The 9,456-nt window shown below is 30.7% G+C and overlaps 1 protein-coding gene across 1 annotated transcript; it reads right to left on the bottom strand.

Moving 5' to 3' along the window:
* On the bottom strand, window positions 1-1,644 carry LOC114743827 (putative cysteine-rich receptor-like protein kinase 32; the record flags this gene model as incomplete). The annotated part of the gene is made up of 6 exons (XM_028932039.1): window positions 1-336; window positions 477-618; window positions 715-952; window positions 1,082-1,288; window positions 1,387-1,506; window positions 1,593-1,644. Coding segments are annotated over 6 exons (1,095 nt in total), but the record flags the coding sequence as incomplete, so codon positions are not given.
* Between the last annotated feature and the right edge of the window lie 7,812 nt (window positions 1,645-9,456).

The following is a 9,456-nucleotide window of genomic DNA, read 5'->3' as shown; positions in this document are numbered from 1 at the left end:
TTATCGGGGGAAAAGTTCAGTCCTAGACATTTCATTCAAAGAGAACGGATTTGGATTCGCAGAAGATTGATCCAAAAGTGATTCTGTTGCAGTATTTTCACTTGGATTTTGTCTGCTACGCATGAAGAATGCTGGTTCTCTTGGAGGTGGCAATTCAATGGAAGGATTACCGAGATATGAAACAGTTTGAGACATTGTTGGCCTATCTTCTGGATTTTCTTGAACACACAATAACCCAATTTGCACACATCTTTTTACTTCAGCCTGAGAGCAAGATTCCATTAGACATGAGTCCAATACTTGTAATGGCGTTCCCTCATTCCATTGCTTCCAAGCCTGCATTTATTTGTCAAATAATTAGATAATCAACGCCATGGTCGTCTTCAATTTTAATTTTATCACTCATATTTCTGTATTAGATAGATATGAAAATATCATCAGGCAGAAACAAAAACTAAACTGGATTTAATACTCACATGAGTCAAGAGGTGTGATTCAGAAGATCTAGCATTCCTTTTGCCACTAATTATCTCTAAGATTATAACTCCAAAACTAAATATATCTGATTTCTCTGAAAATTGTCCGTACATTAAATATTCTGGAACATATAGCCATGAAGAAAAAATATTAGTATAATATAACAGATGTGTAAAAAACACATAAAAATATTGTGGATAAACATATGAAACAAGTAGTGATGAGGGTAAAGCTTACTATGTTCCAACAATTCTGTTTATATTTTCTTGATCTTGGTCTATTGTGGACCATTTTGCCATGCCAAAATCTGATATTTTTGGATTCTTCTTGCTGTCTAATAAAACATTACTTGGTTTAAGATCACGGTGAATAATTTTGAGACAAGAATGTTCATGTAAGTAAAGAAGTCCACGAGCAATTCCACCAATGATGTTGAATCGTTCCAGCCAATTTAATTGTCTTTGATTTTCAGAATCTAGACAAAATCAAGTCAAAATAGAGAAAATCAATGAAAATAAGAAGTCTAATAATATGAAAATTGCATAATGTTTAAATTCTAATAAAGAATAAAAAGAAAAAAGTCGAAAGTAAGTTCAGACTATACCAAATAAAAAGAAATCAATGCTCTTGTTAGGAACATATTCATAAACAAGAATTTTCTCTTGTTCTTCCAAACAAAATCCCAACAAGGTGACTAGATTTCTGTGTTGGAGCTTGGCTATCAGCAAAACTTCATTCTTAAATTCTAATGCTCCTTGTACAGAATTTTTCGAGAGCCTTTTCACAGCTATTTCTTGTCCGCCATGAAGAACTCCCTAAACATGAGGGCAATTAGAAGATATATAAATGTTTTCATCAAAGATGGAATCCCTTCATTCAAAAGGAAATAACACAATAAAATTAATGTACCTTGTATATGTCCAAATCCACCTTTGCCAATTCTATTGTGGGGAGAAAACTTATCAGTTGCAGCTTCAATTGTAGTCAGATTAAATCTCAGGGACTTCAACTTTGAACTTTCTTCGCCAACTAGAACAATAGCATGCCAAAATCTGAATGTTATTTTAAGTTTACAGGTAAAAATCGAAATAAAATAGCTTACAAGTATAGATTACAGTTTTTTGTAAGAATGGCTTGCTGGCTCGTCCTTAGCTTACTCCTCAGCAAATAGCAGCTCAAAAAAAGAGAGTCGCGAAAATGATAGTGGGGGCAACAATCACTATAATAATTCTGGATCCAGCAGTATGTCGTTTTCCTGAGCAAATAACAAGAATAGATAATCATTTATGTGTGATTAATTAAGAGCATAATAAAAACGGATGGCTTTCCTCATACTATTTACCTGAAGGTGCAAGAGGAACAAGCGGAGTTGACCGATGAACGTCTGGTTCATTTGAAACTTTGCTCACATTATAAAAGCGGTGCGTATCATACCTAACGTTCATACGGTGAGTAAAGCTCGTGAGCGTGGGTTCTCTGCAAGACATCCCGGACGCTCCCTTCCATCATCACGGCAAAGCTCGTCAAGCAGTTGTAAGGCCTTTTGAAAACACTTGCCACAATCTGAAACCGTTAAATCAGGCAAGCACTGTGCTAAGCCGTACAGCTTCTGGGTGGCCGTGACCGGAACTTCGTCGGTGGCAAACTTCTTATCAGGCAATTTCGCAGCATTTTCAGTCACATTGCTTAGAAGATCCCAAAGTGTTTGATTGAAATGGCTCTTGTCAGAGATTTCCGTCTTCTCACCAGACCAAGAGAGGCTACGATCATTGACTAAGTCATCGAACTTGAAGGATTCGCTGGTGTAACGAAACATGCAAAGGTCGTAGTAAATTATGAATTGAGTACAGTTAAGGCTAGAGCTTAATGTTTGATTGGCTGCGACTGAGACGCACTGTTGACATGCGGAGGGACCGACGTCCCCACGGCAAAGAACTTGTCCAGTGATAGAATTTGGGGTTCTCCAGCCCACAATCGTACTGTAATAGCCATTGTCGTCTTTGGGGGCATTGGACTTGAGATCGGAGATGAGGGCTTTCAAATTAGCTTCATACGCATCCTTAGATTTGTGATCAGGAAGAGAGTCACAGGAATATTCAAGGGGCTCCAAAGCTGTGACCTGTTCATCAGCGGCAAAGCTAAGAAGCATTGTTAGATCGGAAACATGAGAACAAGTGCAAGGCATTTGATGCTACCCATCCTTCACTACTGCCAATTGATCCGATGATCAGCTCTGTAATTTAAGTTGAGAAATGATGAGATGCAAATAATAATTCAAGTGCTATCAAATAATGATATAAATGTCACGACTCACGACTAGTCAATATTGGGGGCGTGATTGAAGGAAAAAGATGAACGGCAGATTCGCGGCATTTGCACTTTGGTCGGCATTGATTATTCCACGCCTCTTCATTTTAATTACTTCCTTTCCTTTTTTCGACGAAAAATGACCTAATCATGTTACTAATTTCTTAAATAGTATTACTTCTGGTTATAGTATAAGAGTTAGTTTGTAGTGTCTACCTTATGAATTTAAATTGTAATGTGTTCTTACATGTTAGGAGGCATATCTATCAATGTTTTTTTTTTTTTTTATAAAGAAGAATGTTAAATAAGTGAATTAGTTTTCAGTGCAAAATTTGTGAACTTTCTTTTTTTTTTCAAAAAAAAAAGAAGTGTTTAGATTTATTTATTCATTTAATTTACTTATCACACAAGTAATGGGTCTCATGGTCTCATTTCTCAAGCCCACTTTCTATTTCTAGAATCTCAGGCTACTCCCCACGCGGCCACACACCCAAAAGAAAAGGTCTTGGTAAATTTGAAGTAAAATAAATAAACTTAGAAGATTTATTCATTATTTTAGGAGCCAAATAAAAATTCGGAAAAGGTAAAAAACACTGTCCATAATAAAGGATTAATTTTGATCCTAAATATAGAAATCAATCCATTCTATCTTCTAAATTTATAATTATTTTTCTAAACTCATTATATTATACTCTATCAAATGATACGAAGTAGTTTCTTTTTTAACAAAATGGTACATAGTTTTTAATTGCGTGTGGGTTCTCCGTACAACAATACCTCCACTATTTGAATGAAAAGGCTATGATCCGAGATCTCCGGGTGGCAGGTCATCAGACCAAAAAAGTTTTTAATGCAAACTAAATTATAATTTTAAAAATAATTTTATGATATATAAAATAAATAAATTTATCTCAATTTATATAAAATTATTTTTAAAAAAGTGCTTTTGGCATCAATCAAACACCCTTCCAAGTGACACTGCCAGGGACTAAGCTACCAAGGTAAAAGGTTTTGCTTCTGCATATACAGCAACAAGCAAGGATCGTAGTAAATTACTCCTATGAGGTAACAGCTTAATGCTTTTTATTTTTATTCAAAATATACTCTTGTTTAAAAAATGGGTAAGTGAGAGAAAGAATGAATGAGAAAAAAATATGAAAGAGAATATATATATATAAGATAATGAGAGTGCGTAATCAACTAGAGATAAAAATAAAGAATATATTAAATATTCAGACATTTTTAAAATATTGCATTATTGCTTATAAAAAAGATGGACTCGTCCCAAAAAATTGTATTTGGCAACCCTCTATATATTTACTTCGTAAACCATAAAAATACTTTTAAAATTATGGTTTGGTTTCCATTCAAATATTCTTTTAGACTCATGATATAAAAAGTTGGTTAACTTTTCTTACATAAATTTTTCCTATTTTACTTTTGAAAAAAATAATAAAATTGTATTTAATGTTATATTTTTGTATCTCACATCTTTCTCATGTCTTTCTCATAATTAATGGGGGCGAATTGAAAATGAAAAAAATCACATTTATTATTGTAACAACATCTTATATTTTATATCATAATTTTTTTTCTGACCAACGTATTATATTATATTATGCACAAGAGTGAGTATTAGTAAACATGGGTTCATATGATGAGCTTAATTTGGATTTATGATTAATAGAAGAAGATGAAGGGTAGCTTCGTAGAATTTGCGTTTCGGTCAGCATTGGCTGACTCTCCGCATTTCCTTCTCTCCTTTTTTCCAAGAAAATCACTTTTTCTGCCCCTAATTCCATTTTTTTCCACGAAGGCAATTATGATCAAGACATCATGGGGATTTCTTTCTTTCCTTTTTTCCAAGAAAATCACTTTTTCTGCCCCTAATTCCATTTTTTTTCCCCACGGAGATACCTATGTTCAAGACATTATGGGCGGACAACACATCTTCCAGAAAGAATTGAAATCTTAATTTACCATGCAAGTTATGAGAGGCCGGTTCTTTCTGTTATGCTCAACCCTGTTGGTTCCTCTAATTCCAGTTTAATTAAATATGTTTTAGACGACAAAAAAGCAAGACTCTTGAATAAATAAAAATTAGAGTTAATAAAACTTTTGGTCTATTAAGTTTATCCACGTGTTTTGGTTTTGACCCCTCAAGCTTATTTTCTTCTAAAATGTTGATATCTATAATTTAATAAAAAAATTTAGATTATTTTACCTTTTGAGGGAATTAAAATAGATTATTTTAAATTTAAGAAATCAAAATTAAAATAAAAATAAATTCAAGGCACCAAAAATTATGTTAGGCTGTAAAATTTGACCGAGGGACATATCACATGTCACCCAGAAAACGTGTACAGGTGGAAGCCAGGAATATCCTTGGTACTGCGTAGAAGCACAAAAGGAGAATCGCCAGCAGACCAATAATGGAGGGAATCCGCAATTTGATTTTATTGCTTTTTCCTGCATGAATCAGCTTTCACATATATATCTCTGGTAAAAAAAAAAAAAAAAGCTTTCACATACATATCACACATTGGATGACATTAACAGCAACATGCCATTTAGAATGCATGTCATGTTTTCTTACCGACAAGAACTTACCAGTCGAAAGTGACAGTAATTTTTGGGTTATGGCAAGATAAATAATATAATTAAGTACTTTTTTTTTTAATTTTCATTACCTAGCGTTTAAATTAAAAAAATCTCAAAAAAAGAAGTTGAACATTACTAAATTGTATATAAAATTTTTTTATAAAAATATGTTGTTATTTACAAGTTTAGTATTGTCAAAACCTATTAAAGTATTGTTACTAACCCCGATTTGTAATTTAGTAATTTCAAGCTTCTTATTGAGTATACAAGTTTCATAACATTCCATCATTACCACTTCCAAAACTTGTTTCACATGTCATATTTTAATAAAAAAAATTTATTTAACTTTTGTTATGGAAAGTTGCTTTCAGCATCCATTAGTATATAAATAATAAATACTTGTACTGTATATATATGACAATGGAGTAGGTCCAAATGGAAGTGTGGATAAAAAAATCTTCAATTTTCTTTCATGATTAATGTGCTTATATCATGACCCTTGTCTACCGCAGTTTCTAGCTTATTAGTTATTATTTTTCCGGGCATGATCGTCGATTTAAAATAAATTAGTATAACTACTGATCAACTAAATCATAATCAGGTAAAAAAAAAACCTAAATCATAACAGGAATATTTCTGCCCCGGCGTTTGAATTTACTAATAATACTATTTTTGTTTTTGGCTTTTTCATATACCGTCCTTTGAAATGGTCCCAGATGAAGCCAAAATAAATGCCAAAGTCAAACTTCCGTTGCATGAAGAAGGTGCGTGATTTTATTATCTACGTCAAACGTATTAGTGAATTTTTTTCAACAGTTACCTAAATATTCTAAAACTATTCATGAGGAAGCACTCAATATCTGAAATTATTTTTTTAGCTCTAATATAGCTAGGAAGTTTTATTTCATAACATTTATATTATAAACTATCATCTACCGTTAAGTTTGATTGTTAAAGACATGGGTCAAACTATATAATTTAATAGTCAAATTTAACGACGGATAACATTCAAGGTATATTTGTTATGATCATTGATTTGGACATATGAGAGCAAAAAAAAATTTTAAGTGTTGAGTGCTTCTTCATGGATACTTCCGACATACTTAAGCACCTTAAAAACCCTGCAATAAATGACCCATGCTTTTATGTTATGAACCATTCTTATTATGCAATCAGCAAAATCATTGGACATATTTTATGTTAAGAAACATCTTCTCCTGGGACTCGGAACCTCTCCATTTCCTTACTGTCCATTTCCCCTCCACTTCCCTAATCTGGACCGTTCGTCAAATCGAGTGGGTCATGTTTTCACAACACACTTCAAACTCCCTCTCCTCTCTCCCCGTCTCTTCTATTTGAATTCAGCTTCGCCCTCTTCTGTTTCATTCGGCAACAGCCAACGGAGGTCTTATTAAATTAAAAAATTAGGATTTCATATTTGCATTAGATTTCAGCATTCGTTTTCGATTAAGCTTCGCCTCATTCAGGTCTCATTCTGCAACAGGGGCGAAGCTGAGTTGGAAAAGAAGGGGAGACCGAACCAGGGGGAGGGGGAGTTTTGAATTGTGTTTTAAAAACATGAGCGATTTCTAACTTTTCATTTAACAAGATCTTTGCTGCAAAATGAAATGGAAGGGGGAGAAGCTGAAGTAAAACAGAAGTGGCGGTGGGAGAGAGTAGAGGGATTTTGTAGTGTGCTACAAAAATATGAGCCATTGGATTTTACGAACGGTCCGGATTAGGGAAGTGGAGGGGGAATGGACAGTAAGGAAATTGAGAGGTTCCGAGTCCTCTTCTCCTTATGTATGTATATACATGGATGCACGCATGCTCGGTAACGTACACACACATATGTATAATTAACTAACCGGAAATGCTAAAAGACTATTTATAATGTAATTTGACCAATTGCCATTAATTTTCATCAGCTTTCCTTAATTTAGATTTTATACGACAATAATAACTATAATAGGTTTTATTTAAAGATTTGTTTTGGTTATTTGCATTTTGCAATTAAGAAAGCTGCTTGTTTGCCTGATAATTATCTTTTGAAAAACGAAAGTAGAACAAAGGATATTATTATTATAGTTTAGAGAGATTGGTAGGCTTGCCGTATAAGAAAAATGACCATTATTGCCCAGTAGCTCTAAGATTACTGAAAATTAAATCAATATTATCTTCAATATCCTTCCGCACATCCTTAACCAATGAGCAAGTCGATTAAGGGGTTCATATAATTCAAATTAAAGATCACCTTATCTCATTTAGTTCCTGCACTTGCATTCATATATATTACCTCCGATCCTTAATTTAAGACCTAGTTGACTAATTTAAGTAGATTAAGAAAGTTTGTTAAGTTAATTACTTGTAATAAATAGGTATTGTCTTTTCTAAAATATCCATGCTAATCATATGCATTAGTTAGAACTATCATTTCATAGAATTTTTAATATGTACAATTATTATAAGGGTTACGATAAAAAAAGAACAAATATAAGAGACAAAATAGATCAAATTGAAAGTCAAACTAACTCTTACATTAAAAATTAGAGTTAGTATATATACACACAAATTAGTGCACATTCACACAAACTCTCAACAATTTCAATCTCTGGAAAGTCAAACAACATTGATAACTCTTTATTTTTTAGATATTTAAAGAATATTTTGAGTGAGTTTTGGAGAGTTATCAATGCATTTGAAGAGATTTTTAAGATTTAATTGAAAGTTTGATTTTAGGAAGAATTAGAGAGAAGGACCAATAGGGAGTGATATTTATGAGCAAGAATCATAAAAATTAAAATTATTTAAAAGGACCAAATATTCCAATATAAATCTAAAAATATCATACTGTCCCTATCCAAACCTCATATTTCTCCTCTATACCTTTCTACATTTTATTTTTAAAACTAATAGGAATTTATTAGTTCTTACTAAATTAAACCTGATTTCTCTTAAAGTCTACAACCTTCTCAAAAATTAATTAAAAAATATACAAACATTGTTCAGTGATTTGAAAATTAAATTTTTATTTTGTTTATGAAAAATTAAATTTTTATTTTCAAAAACATTTAATTGAAAATAAAAGTTATATAATTTTAGTAAAATGTATATTATTGTATAATTTATTATATACACAGTTTTAAAAAATAAAAAACTTTGTATACTTAAATTTATTATTATATGTGATTTAAAATAACAAATTCATGTAATGATAAGAAATTTAATGAATTCAGATAATTATTATAATTTTATAAGACCCCTCCTCAAAACTATTTAACAAAAGCCACCTAATTATATGATATATTAATATGAATAAAATATAAGATATAAAAAAATAACAAATATAAAAGAAATTGTATTTCACTTAAACGAATTACAACAAGGGAATATATCCCTAAAGAATAATTTTTTTGTAAAATAAACTAATTTTAAATATGTTTAGTAATTAGTGAATTAAGATATTAAAAAAGCATCATTTTCCCATAAAAAATAAAAAAAAATATTATCATTTGTTTTATTGGAATTTATCATAGGATTTATTGAAATTTTGTTTTGACAATATTTTTTGGACTAGGATTAATTATTGTCCAATAAAAACAATCGTGGTTACATATTTTGCATAAAATTATAAAAGATTACCTGAATTCTTTAAATTTCTTAGTATTACAGGAATTTTTTATTTCTAAATCTAATATAAATTTCTTGTAAAATAAAAAATAGATTATACAAATTTTATTTAAATTTTTTAAAATTATATATATAATAATAAATTCTACAATTATCCAAATTTTAATAAAATTTTTGTAACTTTCATTTTTAATTAAAATTTGTGATGGTTTTAAAAAGAAAATTTTATTTTTATAAAGAAAATAAAGTTTAATTTTCATTTGACTGAAAAATGTTTGAATATTTTTTTACTTGCTTTTTGCGTAAATTGTAAATTTTGAAAGAAATCAAGTTTAATTTAGTAAATTTCATTAATTCGTATTAGTTTTAAAAATAAGATGTAGGAGAAAATATGAGAGATATGGATAGGGACAATATCATATTTTTTAATTTATATTTAAA

The sequence above is a fragment of the Neltuma alba genome, unplaced genomic scaffold (assembly GCF_004799145.2).
Source record: "Neltuma alba isolate B1F8T4 unplaced genomic scaffold, ASM479914v2 tig00004148_pilon, whole genome shotgun sequence".
Taxonomy (NCBI): Eukaryota; Viridiplantae; Streptophyta; class Magnoliopsida; order Fabales; family Fabaceae; genus Neltuma; species Neltuma alba.
This window is presented reverse-complemented; position numbering and strand designations above follow the sequence as displayed.